The sequence below is a fragment of the Condylostylus longicornis genome, unplaced genomic scaffold (assembly GCF_029603195.1).
Source record: "Condylostylus longicornis isolate FDR11 unplaced genomic scaffold, ASM2960319v2 ptg000184l, whole genome shotgun sequence".
NCBI classification, from domain to species: Eukaryota; Metazoa; Arthropoda; class Insecta; order Diptera; family Dolichopodidae; genus Condylostylus; species Condylostylus longicornis.
In genome coordinates, this window is record NW_026578152.1 from 857165 (window position 1) to 876821 (window position 19657).

The 19657-nt window shown below is 30.5% G+C and overlaps 2 protein-coding genes across 2 annotated transcripts in view; both read right to left on the reverse strand.

Annotated features, from left to right (window-relative positions):
- The window catches only part of LOC129616349 (neuronal growth regulator 1-like), a 73643-nt gene extending 60402 nt beyond the window's left edge, over positions 1-13241 (reverse strand). Inside the window, exons 1-3 of the mRNA XM_055531969.1 lie at positions 13238-13241; positions 13073-13158; positions 11768-11978 (exon numbers count right to left, since the gene is read on the reverse strand). Coding sequence (XP_055387944.1) covers positions 11768-11978; positions 13073-13158; positions 13238-13241 — 301 coding nt within the window. The remainder of the gene's footprint in view (positions 1-11767; positions 11979-13072; positions 13159-13237) is intronic.
- LOC129616340 (homeobox protein 3-like) lies at positions 1437-4990 on the reverse strand. Its single transcript, XM_055531958.1, has 2 exons — positions 4864-4990; positions 1437-3365 (listed from the first exon to the last, which is right to left on the reverse strand). Exon 2 carries the CDS (start codon positions 3069-3071, stop codon positions 2250-2252), a length of 822 nt encoding a protein of 273 aa, XP_055387933.1. The 5' UTR covers positions 3072-3365; positions 4864-4990; the 3' UTR covers positions 1437-2249.
- Positions 13242-19657: the final 6416 nt, after the last annotated feature.

Below are 19657 nucleotides of genomic sequence, written 5' to 3' on the forward strand. Positions count from 1 at the left end.
GTCAGGTAGATCCGTATAAATTCCTACTTTACCTGGTTTTATGTATCTTCTTAAAATGTCAGATAAATTATTTTCTAAGTCTTGTGAGTTTATATAAATTTTCCTATTGTTATGTACTGTTTCTGTTTCCCTAATTTTTTCATTTGTTAAAATAATTTGTGTTTTGAATCTGTTTACAACTGTCTCTAGTATTGGTATGTGGTCATTAAGGTCTTCTTCCTGAGAGTGTATTGTCTCATTTTCGTCAAAGTTGTTATGTAATGAATTTGTGTCATCGTCACCCCCCCCCTTTCTGGGTCGATCGTCTCGATTGCATTAATTTCATGAGTTTCGTTGTTTATTCTGCTGAGAAAATCAGCCACTTTATTTTCTTTACCCTTTATATAGTCGATATTAATGTTATATTCTCCTAGTTTGAGTAGCCAACGATACAGTCTTGGATTGACGTCCTTACCTTGTGTTTTAGAGTGTAACTACTTTAATGGTTGATGGTCAGTTAATAAGTCAAATTTAACACCGTAAAGGTAAGGTCTAAAGTAATTAGTCGACCACACAATTGCTAATAGTTCTTTTTCAGTTGCTGAGTATTTCCTCTCATGTTCATTGAGGGTCCTACTAGCGAAACCCACTGAGTGGCTATTCTGTTGGAGAACAGCACCAATAGCATTTCTACTGGCATCTGTTATAAGTTTAAATTTTTTATTGAAGTCGGGGTACTTAAGTATAGGTGTTTCAGTTATTAATTTCTTTAATTTTTCGAAGGCATTTATGTAGTTCGAATCATTAGTGTTGACTTTCACATTTTTCTTTAGGTACCGAGTCATAGACATATCTAAAAACGATTTAATTTGTTTTTGAGTCTCCGGTAATTTCAATTTACGGATATCCTCAATTTTCTTTGGTTTTGGTCTAACTCCCTCGGGTGTTAGAATATTCGGTTTCGTTAGAGAAGAAGTTACATTTATAGAATTGAATCTTCAGATTAAATTCCCGTAATTTATTGAAAATTAATTTTATACTTTTAATATGCTCTGCTAGAGTCGTACTGAAAATTAAAATATCGTCGAGATAGACGACACATATTTTATTTATAAAATCTCGAAGAATATGGTTCATTAGGCGCTGAAAAGTTGTTGGTGCATTTTTCAGGCCGAAGGGCATCCTTATATACTCATAGTGCCCCAGAGGAGTAGAAAAGGCTGTTTTCTTTCTATCTTCCTCCTTTACTAGAATTTGATGGAAACCTTTGGCAAGGTCCAGGGTAGTAAAGTATTGGGCTCTTCCAAGTTTGTCTAGTATAGTCCCGATGTTGGGAATGGGGAATTTGTCGTCAACCGCCACTTCGTTCAGTTTACGGTAGTCGATCACAATTCTCCATTTTTTCTGTCCTGAATTGTCCGTCTTTTTCGGCACAATCTATAAAGAACTGTTGTAAGGTGAATTGCTCTCTTTTATTATTCCTTGTTTGAGCATGTCGGATATTTGTTTCGATATTTCCTGTTCGTGAATCTGAGGATACCTATATATTTTAGAATATATCGGCCTGTCAATAGTGGTTATAATTTGGTGTTGAATTTCTGTGGTGCTAGTTAAATGATCCCCCTCTTTAAAGAACAGATCCCTATAATTATTTAATAATTTATTTAAATCAGTTTTTTCTTCAGAGTTTAGAGATTTAGTCAATATTTCAAAGTCGTTACTGTTTATACTACTATAATCTAATTGGTGAATTTCATTTTCATTATATGGACAACTATTTAAAAATTTAATTTTTCTATTATTTATTTGTAAAACGTCATCTTCCATGTTGATTATGGCTTTCAGAGGCCTAAGAAGATTCTGACCTATTATACCATCAAAATCCTTATTATCAAATTTAATTAACTTCCAAATCATTTCTGCGTCTTCATTAAATTCTAGAGGCAGACCTGTTTTTATTTCTTGATTTACATATACAGTTCTATTTATCGTGTTAAAAAGGATAGGTTTCTTAATATTATACCTCCTATATCTAGGAAGTTTATTATAATCTTAGAGAGTAGTTGAAGAACCAGTGTCTATTAAACATCTGATTTTTTCGTTTTCAACCGTTGATTCTACTATCAATAGTTTCGTTTTTGGCGACCTGTAAGAAAATTTATCTCACCTTCAATATGATCAACTTTCATAGGTTCTGGTCTATTACTACTTGTTCTGTAATTATGATTATTTAGTCTGGTCTGTCCGGAATTATTATAATTATTATAATTTTAATATTGGTTATTGTTTTGAAAATTAATATTACTAAATTTGTTTTTCGAATTTTTATTGTTATCATATTTTGTAAAATGATTAAATTTATTTCGGTTATTAAAGTGATTATCATATTTATTAATGTTATTACTATTTTTATCTCGAATAAGATTTAAATTTACTAGGGTATTATAAGCTTCCCTAAGATTTTCTATATTTTTATTTATAATTACTGAAGCTAAATTTGTATCAATATTATTCAAGAAGGTGTTAAAGATTACAGGTTCATTTATTTTTGGATTAAATTCTTGAGGTTTTCTACTATCAAATTCGAATTTTTCGTTTAATTTTGATAAAATAATTTTTAATTTATTGAAATAATCACTCACCGAATTACTTTTTAGAGATAAGGCTTCCTGATAAAGTTGGTGATATGTTTGTTGAACTCCGAAGTTGTTGGTTAAGATTCCTTTGATGTTTTCCCAAGTTGAATTTGGTCCCAGCGTTCGCATAACGTCCAGAGCTTGTCCTTGTATTTTATTGATGATAATCCTTATAAAGGCATACTGCTTCAAATCAGGACTGTTGTCGAACAGGGGTAGTAATGTATCTACCTCCCTTATGAACGATGATTGGGCGTAATCAACATTTCCTTTGAACTCATGGATGCGTTGGGCATCCTTTAGCAAGTCACTGGCAGTTAAAGTAAATTCCGCCCTGTTGTTGTTAGCACTATTATTATTATTAACATTATTATTATTATTATTTAATGCCATTTTTTCTGGTATCTCATAAATTAATGGTCTTTCACTTCTAGATTTTTGTTTTTCTTTTGGCATTAATTGTTTGTACTATTAAATTATAACAATTTTATTGGCTTTATTGAAAATATATATTTATGTATATTTTTTTTTTTTTTTTGAAATGTTCTTTTAAATGAATAACTGTTACACTTTTATATAAATTATGAATTGTTTTTGCTTGGTTTAATTTTAACTTATATTACAAATTTATTATTACATAATTTTTTTTTTTTTTTTTTTATTTAAACTTTAGTTTAAATTGAGTTATAAATTTAAATTTATACGATTCGATCACTAAACTGTTTATCTTTAGACAACAGAATTACCGTTCTGCGCCAATTATATTTATTTTATTTTTCCGTAATAAATAAAATAAAAACACCAAAAATTTAAATTTTAGTTTTATTTATTTATTTAACTTTACTTTAATCTTAGGACTAAGTTAGTTAATTTATTTATTTCAATTTACTTTAATCTTAGGATTAACAGTAAAACTGAACTTTTCTTTTTGAAAGCAAACTTAATAATAAATATTGATATAAAATGAATTTATTAACCTAAGCTACTTGGAAGCATAAAACTCTTTAGTCAGCAGTAATTACTTTAAGTGTGTTAATTTTATTTTTGTATGTAATTTGATATTTTAACTTTTATTTGAAAACAATTTTTTTTATGTGAAAGTAATTACTGTTTTTTTGATATGTAATGATTGTGAGTTTTTTTGATATTATGCAAAAATATGAAAATAAGAATTATGAAATTTATGGGAAAGAATTTTTTTTTTATTATTTTAAGTTAATGGAAAATTTTGTTAAATTTTATAAAAGAAAGGCGACGGAAATGAGGTCTCGTCTTTCAAATTGACTTCATTTGAGTTTACTGACATAACTTGTGTGTGCCAAACTACTATTGAAGTTGTATGGCAGCTACCAGAAAGAGCCAAAAAATTTTAACGAATTTTATCAAGCACATCGGCCTTACTAATAGATTCGCTTGTGTTAAATATCAATATTACACATTTTGTAGTTTCTAAGATGTAGCCAAATGACTTTTGAAATTGTACGACAGCAACCAGAAGGAGCCAAGCAATTTGAATGACTTTTATCAAACACATTGGCCCTAGTAATCCATTCGGTTGTGTGAAATTTGAATACCAGAGCTTTTATAGTTTCTGAGATATAGCCAAATAACTTTTAAAGTTGTATGGCAGGTACCAGAAGAAGCCAAGCAATTTGAACGACTTTTATCAAGCATGTTGGCCCTGCTAATATATTCGCTTGTGTGAAATTTCAATACCATAACTTTTATAGTTTTTTAGATATAGCCAAATAATTTTTCAAGTTGTATGGCAGCTACCCGAACCGGTACCTCCATTATGTCCAATTTAAATATCTATAAAATTATGTCTATTTAAATATATATAAAAATCATTTGTGAAAATTTGGTGAACTTAACTCAATTAGTTTTTGAGTTATCGCTGGGACGGACGGACCGACGCACGGACGGACGGATGGACGGACGGACGGACAGACAAAGCTAAGCCAACTCAGAACTTGACGCTGATCAAAACTTACACTTGAGTCTATATCTAAGACCGTTATTTCTTAGCGTTACAAACGGTAAGGCAAATTTAGTATACCCTTCGAACATACGTTCGTACGAATATAAAAAAAAGTGTATGCATACTGGTTAATGCTTTATGAAATATAATTATTACCGATTCATAGGAAATATGTTTTAAATTTATTAACATTAAAATAAATATAAAAAATTTAAAGATAAATTATTTATTTATTGATTTAAAATATTTTCAAAAGTACATATTTACCTCTCCACATCTTTTGGGAATAAATGAAATTTTCAAAATTTTATTATATAAATTATAAGAATTTTTTTTAAACATTTTTTCCGCTTCGCTTTTATAATATGAATACACATTTTTTGCCACCTTGTACTGGATTAAGTTGCAGAAATAAAACTCCCGCTTTTAAAATTCTTAATATTTTTTCCTATACTTAATATACGAAAAAATAAATAACTCCCGCTTTTAAAAATACATTATAAAAAAAGACTGGTAGACATTTTATCTTAATGGAAATTTCTTCATGCTACTGCAGAACACATGGATGACGTAATCAAAGGAACGAGTTAAAGGCAGAAAAATTCATTAAAAAAATTTTTCTCCTCGAACTGGACTCGAACCAGTGACCTACCGCTTTCTAGGAGGACGCTCTACCAACTGAGCTACAGAGGCATGAAGAAAGAGCGTCCGCTAAATTTAAATTTCACTAATTAAATTATGAATTTTACTAATGCAACATCATAGTTGCGGAATTAATAAGAGTGTGCTTATTACACTACTAATTTATCTTAATGGAAATTTCTTCATGCAACTGCAGAACAGATGGATGACGTAATCAAAGGAACGAGTTAAAGGCAGAAAAATTCATTAAAAAAATTTTTCTCCTCGAACTGGACTCGAACCAGTGACCTACCGCTTTCTAGGCGGACGCTCTTTCTTCATGCCTCTGTAGCTCAGTTGGTAGAGCGTCCTCCTAGAAAGCGGTAGGTTACTGGTTCGAGTCCAGTTCGAGGAGAAAAATTTTTTTAATGAATTATTCTGCCTTTAACTCGTTCCTTTGATTACGTCATCCATCTGTTCTGCAGTTGCATGAAGAAATTTCCATTAAGATAAATTAGTAGTGTAATAAGCACATTCTTATTAATTACGCAACTATGATGTTGTTTTAGTAAAATTCATAATTTAATTAGTGCAATAGGCACAATCCTATAAATATATATGTTCTTGTTATTGTCTGTTTCAATAGTAGATTGTATGTAGCAATCAATGTAAACAAAACAAATACTCAGTAATCAGGTGAATTACAGTATAAGCAATGTAGAGAACATTTCGTCGGCAATTTCTTCATGCCTCTGTAGCTCAGTTGATAGAGCGTCCGCCTAGAAAGCGGTAGGTCACTTGTTCGAGTCCAGTTCGAGGAGAAAAATTTTTTTAATGAATTTTTCTGCCTTTAACTCGTTCCTTTGATTACGTCATCCATCTGTTCTGCAGTTGCATGAAGAAATTTCCATTAAGATAAATTAGTAGTGTAATAAGCACATTCTTATTAATTCCGCAACTATAATGTTGTATTAGTAATATTCATAACTGGTAGACATCTATTGCGTACTCTTTCCCACTCCCAAAAATTCTTATGTGTATAAAAATGAAAAAAAGAAGGTATACTGCTTAACTACTTAGCTAAGGAAATTTCTTGTATACAAATATTAGTGAGTGATTGCATTAGTGATGTAAACGGTGAGTCGAACTACTTCTTTATAGATATACCTTGGTTTTGATATGTAGGGAAGCCCTGGTAACATAGCCATCTAGACTCATTCATCCATATCAATATCATGAAGCAACTGCCGATGGTGCTGCTATGTACAACGCGGGATTTAACTCTCAAAGGCTAGGGAAACTCCAAAATCAAATGATCCGGCCCTCAAATAACCCAACCAACAACCGGATACTGTAAAAACATGTTATACAATCTTCAAAGATGCCTCGGATATTAGGTGGAAATAATGGAATAAGAACTAGGAAACTAGATGAAGTTAAAACGATGTTGCAATCTGGAAAAATGCAAGAAATAGCAATACGATATGAAATAGACGTCCTGGCTGCACAAGAAACCAGGTGGAAAGGATACGGAAAGATTAACAAACCCGAATACACCATATATTATAGTGGGGTAAAAACAATTGGTGATTGTATCGTACAGGGTTTATTATAAGTAAAAAATAAAGACATTCAATACTGGGTTTCACACCATTAATAGCCGATTATGCACATTAAGACTGAAGTAGAAATTCTGTAATATTACGATTATATGTGCCTGCGTTCCAACTGAGGATGATACAGAATCGTAAAAAAATATTTTTTATGAAAACTTAAGTGCAATATGCGAAAAACTGGAGCATACGACACTATAATACTGTTATGCGACTTAAATGCCAAAATTGGAAAAGAGGAACTTATACGAGATGTTGAAGGAGTACATTCTTTGCATAATAATACAAATGGTAATGGTCTACGATTATGCCAACTGCAAAGCCAGCTAAACAGCATTAAAAGTCAAAAGCACTTCTTTTGAAAGAAAAGATTATTATAAGGAAACATGAAAGATCCCAAGTTCCCATGCTGCGAACCAGATTGATCAATCTTCAAGGAATTTCTAATTTCTTCAAGGAAAGCTTCCTCAATCTTAAGCGTTAGAACAATCAGGGGTGTGAACTGTGACAGTGAACACTTTCTGGTTAAACTGGTCGCAAGGCAAAGAATTTCCAACATAGCCAAACAAAGAATCAAAGCCATGAGTGCAATATTTCGAAAAAACATTAAACATTGGTTATGCCGAAAGTGAGGAGAGCATTCATGATGATTTACCATTAGACTCAGTTATAGACCTACCCATAATTGAAGAAGTAAAAGAGGAAATATACAAATTAAAAAACAATAAGGTTTCCAGGAAAAGCGGAATCACAATATAGCTGATTAAGAATGGCAGCGAAGTGTTGTTATTGAGCACACCTAGCCTGATGTGCAATATATGGTGCAGGGGAAGAATTCCCGAATGAATGGACACTGGGACGTATTATACCTATACATAAAAAGAGTGATAAGATAAAATGAAAAAACTACCGAGGCATAATGTTGTTGCATATTATGTACAAAATATTATCGACATTTATCATATATATCACAATATAATCATAGTGAGGCACACTATGAATATCAATGTGGCTTTAGAGAAAACCGGTCTATGGTTCATCAAATATTCACGCTTAAACAAATTATGGAAAAATGCTACGAATATAAAAGCGATTTACACATACTATGCATTAGCTTCCACCAGGCCTTCGATTCTGTTAGACGAAGCAAAATACATGAAGCATTAAACCAGCACGGAATTCCACGCAAATTAATCGAAATATCATTACTTACAAAGAAGGATTCAAAGGCTGCTGCATCAATCCAGGGTCAAATTTCTAGAGAATTTTCGGTTAACCTAGGAGTAAGACAAGGGGGACGTTCTATCCAGCTTAATATACATATAATATAATTTTGACCACGTGATACGGCCACTAGAAGCAGGAGCACAAATTTTTACGAGACCATATCAATTAGTCACTTATGCTGATGATGTCTGCATTGTTTCAAAAAATTACAGAACAATAGCTGAAACTTTCGTTACTCTGTCCGAAAGAGCATCTTATTTGGGACTTGTAGTAAAAAAGGGAAGAAAATGAGTAGAAACGAAAGGAGAGGGGCTTCGAAAAATATTACTATTGGCGATAACAACTTCGAAGGAGTCACACATTTTGGATATCTAGGTGCAATAATATCTAGCGATAACAGTATGCATCTTTGTGTAAAAAAAGAATCCAGGCGGGAGTTTTAAAGTTAACTTTGTATAAGACAATTACCGGGCCCATTGTGACCTACGGATGCAAAGCGTGGACTCTTACAAGCTGACAAAAGAGAGAAATTTATAATAGAAATTATTTATAGAATAAATAAATAATTAAATATGTATGTACTTGTGTTGAGCAAACAATGAACTAAATTAAGGTGGGCAGGTCACTTAGCTCGAACGGATTAAAATCGCAAGCAAAAACGTACCTTTAAAAATAAACCCATGGTAAATAGATGAGGAGGCAGACCAAGAGCAAGATGCATAAATGGTGTAGAGGAGCACTTGAAAAAATTAGGAGTCCGCCAATAGCAAAGAACTGCAGAAAACCAATTCAAAAGAGGAAGATTAAATAAAAAATAGAGCCAGAAGAAGAATAATTAATAGAAATAACCTGTCAAATTCTGTAACAAATAATTATACTTCAATGCTTTAAAAAATATAATATTGGTGATTCCAATATTGTAAGAAAAACATTATTTAAACCGTTTTTAAACTTGAGTTTCTAAGCTCTTTTACTAGATTGCCAAAATAATGTTTAAATATTTAACAAACAGAAAGATTTTAACAAATTTTACATTCGTGACAGCACCGCTTAAATAATACGATTTTTCTACGTATTCAAAACGGTTTCCAATTAATTTGGAAATTAACACCCCTAAAAGTTTAAAGTTTCTAAAACACAACAAAAAAAAATGAAGTATTACAGTGAAAACGTTTTTTTTTCAATATGGAAGCCTTTGCGCCTTTTGCTTTATAATGTACACATTTTTATACCCTGCACTTCGTGAAGGGTATATTAACTTTGGTATGGAGTTTATAACTACTTGAAGGAGTCATCTGCGGTATGTACATATATAATATATATTCTTGCCTAACGTGAAATGATGCGTTGATTTAGACATGTCCGTCCTTTCGATCGCACGATAACTCAAAAACGAATAATGCAATCGACACCAAACTTTCACAAGTTGTTTCTTTTGTGCCAAGGACGAACCCTATTGTAATTTGACTGATTCGCACAACGGGTTCGGGTAGTTGCCATACAACTCAAAGTGTTTATTTTAAATATTTCAAAAACTTAGTAGAAACTTAGATATCAATATAAAATTTTGTATACACGTGTCCAATTATTTTCTACATATGCTCTAAAAATTTTAATAGGATAGCTGCACCGGTTCGAGTGGCTGCCATACAACTCCATAAGCAAATTTTTTATATTCGACAAAATAATAAAGTAAGATTCCTGAAACTTGGTAGTTATGCGTCCAATTATAGATCATATATATTTGCGAAATTTTATTTGAATTGCTTGACCGGTTTGGGTACGTGCCATGCAACTTCTAAAGCTAATTTTAAATATTTGGAAAAATAATAAAGTCAGATTCATGAAACTTGGCAGTTGTGTGTCCAGTTATAGGTCAGACATATCCATGAAGTTTCTCTAGAATGGTTTCACAAGTTTGAGTAATTAATACACAATAACGAAAGGTGCAGGTTATAATTCAATCGGTTTATACCGATTGAAACGTTTTTACTTTTTAATAAAAAATAGCGAAATATTACTTTCGAATCTTCTCCAAACTATTTCAAAATTTTTAAAATGTTATACGCAGTGTCTTTTCTGGGATCCCTCGGATTTAGTTTTTTTGAAATACATTTCTAGAGCACGATAAAACGGATGCAGATAGATATAGCCCAGACGAGCTCGATTTTAGAAAGAACAAAAAAATTATTTTGGAGCGAGAGTTGATATTATTCTCTTCATCTTCTTATATCTTTCTTTAAAGTTTTGTGGTCTTGAGATTGGAAGAATTAAGGAAACAACTGAACCTGACGATCAAAGAAATAAAACCTCATTCTCAAGCAACGGAATTTGCATAACAATTTGAAACGTCTGTAAAATTTAAAATTTATCAAACAAAAAAGGAAAATTTGTTAGCACCTGATTGAGAAGTTTAAATCTTAAATACAACTGGTACAGATAGCTTAGCTGGAGCAGAGCCTAACTTTTCTAATTAATGCTAACAACTCAATGTCTTGAAATTGACAAAAGTGATTCATATTTAAAATTAAAGTGGCAAAAAAGCGGTGTAAATAATTTTAAGCCTATATTTATTGTATCAACTCTCTGTCAAATTGTGATAATATATACATGAACAACTGTATGCATGAAAATCAGTAATGCAGCTGTCTGAATATTAATATCATTTATGCCGAATATGGGATTGAAAAACAAGTCAAATAATAATGCAGCTGCACTTGATAAATGATGACGTTCAGAGGACCATAATGTTGAGAATAATATTTAATTATGGGAGCTGAATACGAATCGTGTAAGAGCTACTTCAGCCATAGAATGCAATTTGGTGAATGCAATGATGCGAGTGAAATAAATAACATTGATTTTGGTGTTCTGCTTGGAAATATAATTAAGCTAGTCTTAAATTTTTGATAGGAATTTTAAACACTTAAAATTGAATGGTGCACCTTGTTTGTGTACGTATAACATTATCATAGTTTACGCAGCCCAAGACCTATGGATAGTAGAAAATATCACAAACAGTGACAAGATAAAAATATAAAAGCGTGATATTTTTCCAAAATAAAGGAAAAACTTTACTAACGATGCTATGTATAACAGTACTACAATCGAAAATGTTTCCGAATGTAGATAACTGAATATTTAAATTGATTTTGGTGAAAAGTGCATATAAACGAACTTGCAACAAAAACAAATAGAATACCTGATGGTTTTAAAATATTTTTTGTGTTTCTTATACATTTCTCATATCTGTTTCTTATACACAAAAAAATTCCAACAAAACTATCCAGAAGAAGTGAAATAATTTAAAAATTGTTGACTACAGAAATTTGTGCCATGACCCACATTGGGCTTCTTTCTTTTCGATGTTTTTTCTTTTTTTTTTTTTGGTTTTGAAACAAAAACAAGCTGACTAACAATAGTTCAACTTATATGGCCTGGAATTTTATTTAATATACAAATTACATTATTTGAAGAGCCACCAATGTAAATAAAAAATTTACTACTGTGGCATTCAAAATAGAAGTAAACAATTATTTTATAGAAATATACGACTATTCTTAATCACTTCAAAATTCCTTAGTTTTTGTTTTCAAATTCTTGACTCTTGAAAGAAATTTTACTCTTGTTATTTCCTCTCATTCAAACTCTGTAACTAATTTTGAGAGAAAATAAATAAATAAATAAAATTAATAAAAATAGTAACTTGCCAACTATTTTAAGTTCAACAAATATTGATTGTGGCGGATGCGTTGATATTTGGCACTCATAAAATCCTTCATCTTCGACGCGGGCATTCTTTATTCGTAATGCCCAATTACCTAAGTGTCTAGTGTGTTCTATGATAAAACGTTCATCACTGCTATAAGTTGAAAGACCAACTGTTAATAACTGAAAATCCTTCCGGCGAAACCAGGAAACCTAAAGAATAAATTAAATGTTTCTCTTTAATTTAATCATTAATTTTATAACACATTATAAAATTTTTAATATCATTATACAATAATATTATAATATGCTAGGTATTATTATATCTACCCTGTATTCCATTTAAATATGACATGAATTATAAGCATTATTGAGTTACTGTTTAATTTGCATTTAATTTACTATCACCTTCCGGTATGGATTTATATTTTAGAAAATAAAGAGAAGAGAGCTATGTACAATCTACAATTATTACGTCGTTGGGAAAACCAGGAAGTTTGGAATAATCTAGGTGAAGTGACTGTGGTGCCGGCGTAAAGTGGGACCTACGTTTCCTGGACCGGAGAAAAACTCTCGAAGAGGTCAAGAGCTGGAATGAGGTCATACTCTTTCAGCGAATTCTCTCAAACTGCACAGACGAAGAGGCTTCAAGATAGGTGGCTAGGCAGGTACCTACGTTGAGTGCATGGAAAGGTGTACGTACCCAGAAGCACGGACCAAGAGTCGAGCAAGACTTTGGCAATCTTCCAGGCACTTAATAAATGAATAGACACTCAGGTCTCAAAATAGTTATGCAGAAGAAAGTCTGAGGAGGCCAGGTGCTGAAGATTAACATATATGACGCGTCAGCAGATGCCATTGAAAAGGAGGACACGTTCTAAGGTATCGTTTTAGGAAGATCTTCGTGTACGGCTGCTCAAAATGATCATCGTTCAGTAAGAAAATTGGAAACTTTGCAGAATGTGGAACATCTGCATTATCGAGTCTTCCTCCAACCTTCAGAGCAACGCAGAGTCTTAAGTTTCTAAAAGAGGGTTGAAATTTTTTGAAAAATTTGTTGAATAGAAATGTTTATTTTGTGTTATTTCTATTTTAAGTAAAGCATAATTTCTTCTTTAGCTAGAAAATGTGCCAGTAAGACGAATGTTATTTTGCATTTGCAGTTTTTCGAATATCGAATAATTGAAAATTTTATTGTAGCTACTAATTATATACATATATGACATTACTTTGAGATAATGTCATATAAATAATAACCTAAATTTTTTGTCGCAAGAAACTATGTGAAGAACGTTTTTCCGAAATACTTTGTCTAGCTTCTGTGTTACTTTCTGTGTTGGCCAATGTTCAGGCATCTCTTTTAAAAAGTTGGGAACAGTAAATAAACTATTAGCTTCAGAGTTTACATGTTTCCATTTATAATTTCCATTTAACTGCTGAATTTCTGAAATTGGGTTTGTGACAAAAATTACCCATCTTGAAGGATATGCTGAGATCTAACACAAAACTAGCTCCGAATCAGTCCACAGAAACGCATCATCAATTTTTAGATATAGTAAAGGATATACTTTGTTCAATAAATTCGAAAAAAAATTAGAGTGAGAATTGACTGAGTCTTTAATGAGACTATTTTAGATTTAGTTGTTAGCAAGTTTATATGAAAAACGGAAGAATACATCTTAAATAAGTTCAACAAACAAAAGCCTTTAAACTATCACGAAAACCGTAAAGTTCGCGCTGTAGTGAAATTTTTAAGGAAATACAAAACGAGGAATGGTTAACAGATGAAGAAAGTATAAATCTTTTCTGATTTTTTTCCATTCGGAATACAAATCCAAACGAAGTGATTCATCCCAATCTAATTTTAAAAATCTTTTTTAAAAAATTTTGGATCTTATAATGATGGTATTTATAAATCCAATGGGATAAAATAACCTTGCTGCATTATACTAAACTGCACGTTTGGTTATCTTATTTTGCCCAAAAAGACTCCAATATATACAAAATTTGACTTTTTGTATTCCATTCCAGAAGTTGATAACGTTGTTCTATTTCAATTCTTGTTCAATTTATTCCTTCTTACGAATTTACTCCGGTTAAAAGATAATCAATGTACACATCTCTTGAAAGTCTTTGCGATCTAATAGAATAAGTTTGAGAATTTAGTGTTGCGAAATATGAGAGCAATTTTCTTGCAAGGTAAAGGCTACGTGTAACTGCTTTAATTCATATTGTTTGAAGATAATCGAAAGAGCTTTGAATTTCTATTTAATCTTGCTTCGAGATGCTTTATACTGTTCTTTGAAGTGAAGAATTGAAGAAATCCTCACATTTCAATTGATCACAGTACGTTTAATAGTGCTCAATTCATTTGTAAGTCGATCGGTTATAAAATTCTGGCTATGCGCCAGAATTTAGCAAAGCTAACACTGGCCGAAATGTACGGAAATAATTTTTAACATGAATAGCATTTTTGTAGACTGGAACGTAAACAGTCACTAACTTTGGAACGATAAAGTAATTGCAATATGTTATTGCTACTCAGCGGGTACTCAGCAGCTACGTACCCGGTACCAAAATGGGGAAGAGATTTTGAGTGCCTTTTTGTTAAAAAAAAACGTGCCCGTACAAATAAACGTTCCTGTTTCGTCTTTGTGTGGTTTTCGGAATTTTACACACACATGTAGATTTTTAATAAAAAACAATACTTATAATACGAATGAAAGAGAAAGATATTTATTACAAAAATTTACTTTAATAAATTCACGAAGTGCAGGATATAATAAATGATTCTAGTTTTTTTTAATTTAAATATTTTTGATTATTGTTTAAACATGCAATTATAATAAATTCATACAATATGCATGTAAAATACGAGTATGTATATATACTACAACTTTGAAAAAAAAAAATTTATCATTATTTTATTTTTGTAGCATAAGTCTATGAAGTAATTTTATATAACTTTCTTTTTAAAACGTTATTATGTTATTTATGAAATATTTCACTTTTCTATAACAATTGCTAATAAAGTAACATGGTAACCCTTGTGTATATTGAACTTTGTAAATACAAAAAGTAAACTGTCGACTTCAACTTTTTGCAAATTCCTGGTAACCAAAACTGACCTTTGGTACTATAAAGTGACAAAGTGGAAAAAGAAAATCCCTGCAAAGTAGCCTTGGGTCACAATGTGTGAGATGTTGCTAAAAAGTTTTTAGTATCACACTAACCCACTTTGCCACGTAAAGTTTAAAGAGGAAAGCATACTTGGAGCGAGCGAAACAACACATATTAAATTTTGATTCACACTTAAAAATTATTGTTTGTTTTCAGTTTGTATTATTAAAAGCGCAATAGGTTCAATGTATTTTTATTTTTTTTTTTTTGGAATTAATTATTAAAGATTTAATTTTAAAAAATAGTGGCATAATGTCGGGAATATTTATTTATAAATTATAAATTTATTATATATTTAGTGGTATAATGTCAGTGATGTTTATATTACTGCAATTCCAAGCAATGTTTCGTGTAAACAAATACAAATGAGTTTTTGTAAGAAAAAACTTTATCGTAGCCAAAAATGCTTTGGAACCTTAACATAGCTTATGCTTAAGTAATGGGGACTTTGCAGTAAATTCAAAAGGGCTTTGGAACAATAAAGCTTTTTTTATTAAAAGTTCAGTTATAGTAGTTCCAGGATTAAGTAAGGATTTAGTTTTTGGAACTTAAACAGCGACGTACTGAATGACAAATTATTATGTTCATTGCCACGTTTCGTGATGTCATGAAAATTACTATGTCGAGAAAGTAGCTTTTTTATAAGTAGCATACATGAAAATTACTATGTCGAGAAAGGACGCTATTTCTTTAATATTGACTAGATAGAGGCAATTTTTTTATTTATTTTTTCTTACTACGTGGTCGCAAATTTTAGTATTCGCTACGTTTTCGCCTTTTTTTTTGTGTCAAAAAACTTTTTGTGACTTTGTATTGATCTAATTATCAATACAAACTGACCCATCTAAAGAAATAAATAATATATTGCATTTTTATTATTTCATAATTCGGATTATTCTCTATGGAGTTTTTAAATATATTGATAAAGTTAGTGTAATCAGAATATTTTCCAGCAAATCTTGGCAATTTTATTTTATGTAAATTATTTCCAGATGAAACTGGTTTCATAACACAGGATTGGTTCATTTCGGAGAAATGCTGTCTTGAGTTCGTTTTTGATTGATGAGAGATGTAAGTGGAGCCTTGCCAGCAGTATATATTTCCTCACAATCAGTGCGATGTGAGGTATTGGTAATATATCCCATTTAAATTAATTTTTAATTTCAACATATTACTGATCATTGCGTGAGAGGTTTGTTATTTAATAATTTGTAAGTTGAAAAAATTATTGAATTTTATAAATATATTGTTACGTCACCACCATGCTTTACTCCGCATGATACGTGTAGTAAAACAGAATTGCCCATAACAAATTCAAATAAAGATTGCCCCTTACCTTTTCAATAAATAAAAATCGTTTTTATCAAATAAAATAAATTGTTTTCCTTTCGTAATAAAATTTTACTTGCACTTTTTAAAATAAACATTTGTGACGCGTTATGTAACATCCGTTTGCAATTTATCGAACTATTTTAATTAAATTGTAATTATGAATTTTAAATAATAAACAAAAATTGCCATTCAAGGAATTTTTACTTTGAATCAAAAATATTGGGAAAGAAAGTTAATAAAAAATAAAAAGTAAGTTAGTTCTAAGAAGCGGAATTAACAAGTTTGTAAAATTAATAAAAATAATTTAAATGAAAATAATTTAAGTAAAAAAATAATTTTAAATAAAAGAAAAAACTTTTGAATACAAAAAATAAAAAAGTGCTTTTAATCCACGTCTTGAAATCTTGAAATACGTAAGTTGCGCAGCCGGTAGGATCATCTTAATGGCTAAGATCTAAAAAGATAAAAAGATTCGCATAAAAAGTTAAATCTGAAAAACGGTGTAGAACTCAAATAAAATTTAAAAAAAAAAAAAAAAAATTTCTGAAACTAAAAATTGAAAAATTTGTTTTGAACTTTTAATGTTGTAAAACTTAAACATCCAGTAAAATTTTAATAAAATAAAAATTATAAAACAATAACCACAAAATAATATTACAAAAAGAAATAAAAATTAAATACAAAAAAAAGAACATTGAAAGAAAAAGTGAAAAGTGGATTCCAGAAAAGAAAAGCATTAACAATTAGGTACGAGGAAATATTCAAAATGGCAACAAACAACACTGGTGCTTCAACATCTTCAGCTACCGCCAACATTAACGGATCTACCGTTAATTGAGCTCCGCTGCAATTAACGGTAGATCCGATGCAGTACATCCAAAATTTACCAGAATTTAACGGAAAAGGTGAAGAACTTTATTCTTTTATAGAATTAGTGGACGATATTTGTCCTTTAATATTAAGATATGATACTAGTAGTCAAAAAATTTTATTAAATAAAGTAAGAAGTAAAGTTATAGGTAGTGCTAGGGAAGTGTTAGAAATTAATAATAATACTCAAAGTTGGTCGGAAATGAAATCCGTCTTGATTAATAATTTTGGAGATAGTAAATTTGTTTTGCAAATCTATGATGAACTAAGGGCAGTCAGTTTTACTACTCATAGTGTAGACTTCTTCAATGAAATTAAAAAGATATTGAGGCGACTCAATAATAAAGTAAAAGCTGATCCTAACTCAGTTTTTACAACCGCCATAAATATCGAAACAGCTTTAAATATTTTCAAAGACAAGTTACCAGAACCAATGCGTTCCATTTTATGTTTCAGAAATTCGGCTACAATAGAAGAAGCAATGGATATTTTGCATGAAAGCAAATATTCATATTACAGTTCTTTCAAAAATAAATCAAATTTAAACAAACCACCCAAACAAAATATCTATATGCCTAATAACCAAAATAATTCTAATAGAGCAAACAATTTTAATCATAATAATTTTAATAACATTAACCGAAACAGAAATTATAATAACAGTAACAGAAATAATGAACATTTAATAAACAATTATACTAACCAAAGTTTACAAAATAGTAATTTTAACAGTAGTAGTAGAACTAATCAAATTAGTAATAGTAGTACTAATATACTAGAAATAATCATAATTTTAATAGAACAAATTCTAACTTTAACTCGCATGGTACTCAACACATCGAACCAATGGAAGTCCATACGAGGACCACGCGTAGAGTAAACACCTAAGAAGTTAGTAAATCGAAAAGAAACTTGGAAATAGAAAATTTTCATTCGCAAGCCTCGGAAAAACATCAGAACTTCCTTATATAAAAGTTCAATCAAAAGGAAGACCTTTAATATTTTTAATAGATTCTGGTGCTACAATGAGCATCATCAACACAGGTATTTGTAATCCTATTTACAAATCCGAAATAAAACCAATCAATGTAAAAACGTTAACCAATTTGTAGAATGTAGAAATTAAGTTACAATTTGATAGTTTTATTGAATTTGATTCAAATAAAAAAATAGAATTCTTAGAATTAAAATTCCATGATAAATTCGATGGGCTTATAAGCAATAATATTGCCGTTCGAAGTTGAAATTAGTTATAAAAATAGAATTTAAAATTGAATACGGGTAACGAAATCCCTTTATACTTCAATGAAAATGAAGAAAATGATTATTACGTTCCTGTACCTCTACAAAATATTGCAATATTTCAAAATGAAATATTTTTGACACGTAACCATTTAAGAATTAATCATTTGAATTTAAAAACCAAACAAGAACTTTTAAAAATTTTGAAAAAAAATAGTAAAGTTTTCTTTCATGAAGGTGATAACTTAACATTTACCCATGAAATTAAACATAAAATTAACACCATAAATGACGTACCATTTATGCTAGAGCTTACCGGTACCCAGAAATACATCGCGAAGAAGTGAATACGCAAATAAAAGAAATGTTAGATCAGAGAATAATTAGGCATAGCGATTCACCTTATTCTGCTCCATTATGGGTTGTACCCAAAAAGCAAGATACGTCAGGTATACAAAAATGGCGTATCGTCATCGATTATAGGAAATTAAATAACATCACAACTAGCGATAAATTTCCTATTCTGAATATAGACGATATTTTGGATAAGTTATGTAGAGCAATGTACTTTACCACACTCGATTTGGCTAAATTTTTTGACCAAATCGAAATTTGTGAGAAAGACACTAAAAAGACAGCTTTTAGTAAAAACGGAGGACATTATGAGTTTGTTAGGATGCCATTTGGCTTAAAAAATGCTCCTGCCACATTCCAACGTGAATGATGAACTCTGTACTAAAAGATTACTTTGGAAAAATCTGTTATATCTATTTAGATTATATAGTCATATCCAGTACTAGTAAAGAGAAATATTTTGATAATTTATCTAAAATATTGAACAGACTCAACTGCGCGAATTTAAAAATTCAATTGGATAAAAGTGAATTTATGAAGCAAGAAACCGAGTTTCTGGGACATATAATCACGACTAAGGGCATAAGGCCCAATCCAAATAAAATTGAAGCAATAAATAAATTTCCAATTCCAAAAACATCTAAGGAAATTAAAAGCTTTTTAGGACTAGTTGAATATTATAGAAAATTCATCAAGGATTTCGCTAAACTTGTCTTAAAAAGGGAAAGAAAAAATACAAAGAAGCTTTTGAAAAATTAAAATTATTAATTATGACTGACCCAATTTCGGTCTATCCCGATTTTACAAAACCATTTGTATTAACAACCGATGCAAGTAACTTTGCTCTCGGTGCCGTACTTTCCCAAAATAACTACTCTGTTTGTTACGCATCGCGGACACTCAACAAATATGAG